This window comes from Eimeria mitis, genomic scaffold, assembly GCF_000499745.2.
Source record: "Eimeria mitis Houghton genomic scaffold, Emh_scaff5973, whole genome shotgun sequence".
Classification (NCBI taxonomy): Eukaryota; Apicomplexa; class Conoidasida; order Eucoccidiorida; family Eimeriidae; genus Eimeria; species Eimeria mitis.
The window spans coordinates 1,159-1,529 of NW_013574200.1; the positions used below are offsets into that span (position 1 = coordinate 1,159).

General features: G+C 15.6%; 1 protein-coding gene across 1 annotated transcript in view; it reads left to right on the forward strand.

Annotated features, from left to right (window-relative positions):
* Positions 1-305: 305 nt before the first annotated feature.
* EMH_0085140 (uncharacterized protein) overlaps positions 306-371 on the forward strand; it is a gene marked incomplete at both ends in the record, with an annotated part of 1,061 nt that continues 995 nt past the window's right edge. Inside the window, one exon of the mRNA XM_013500861.1 lies at positions 306-351. Within this exon, the coding sequence (XP_013356315.1) occupies positions 306-351 (46 nt within the window). The remainder of the gene's footprint in view (positions 352-371) is intronic.

Sequence of the window (371 nt, forward strand, 5' to 3'; positions counted from 1 at the left end):
TGAACTATCTCTTTCTATATATATATATAGATATATATGCATATTATTTATTTATTTATTTATTTATTTATTTATTTTTTTATTTATGCATTTACTTATTTATCTATATTTATTTTTTTATTTAGTTATTTATTTATTTATTTATATACTCATTTATAAATTTATATTTTTATATATTTATTTATATTTATTTGTATTTATTTATATCTTTGTTTATTTATATTTATTTATTTATTTATTTATATTTATTTATTTATTTTTTTATTTATTTTTTTATTTATTGGGGTGTATGTACACCGTAGGTGATGGGGGTAATCCCTGAGGACGCAATTTGCAGCAGATACTGGCCAGGTAAGAAAAAAAAAAAAAAA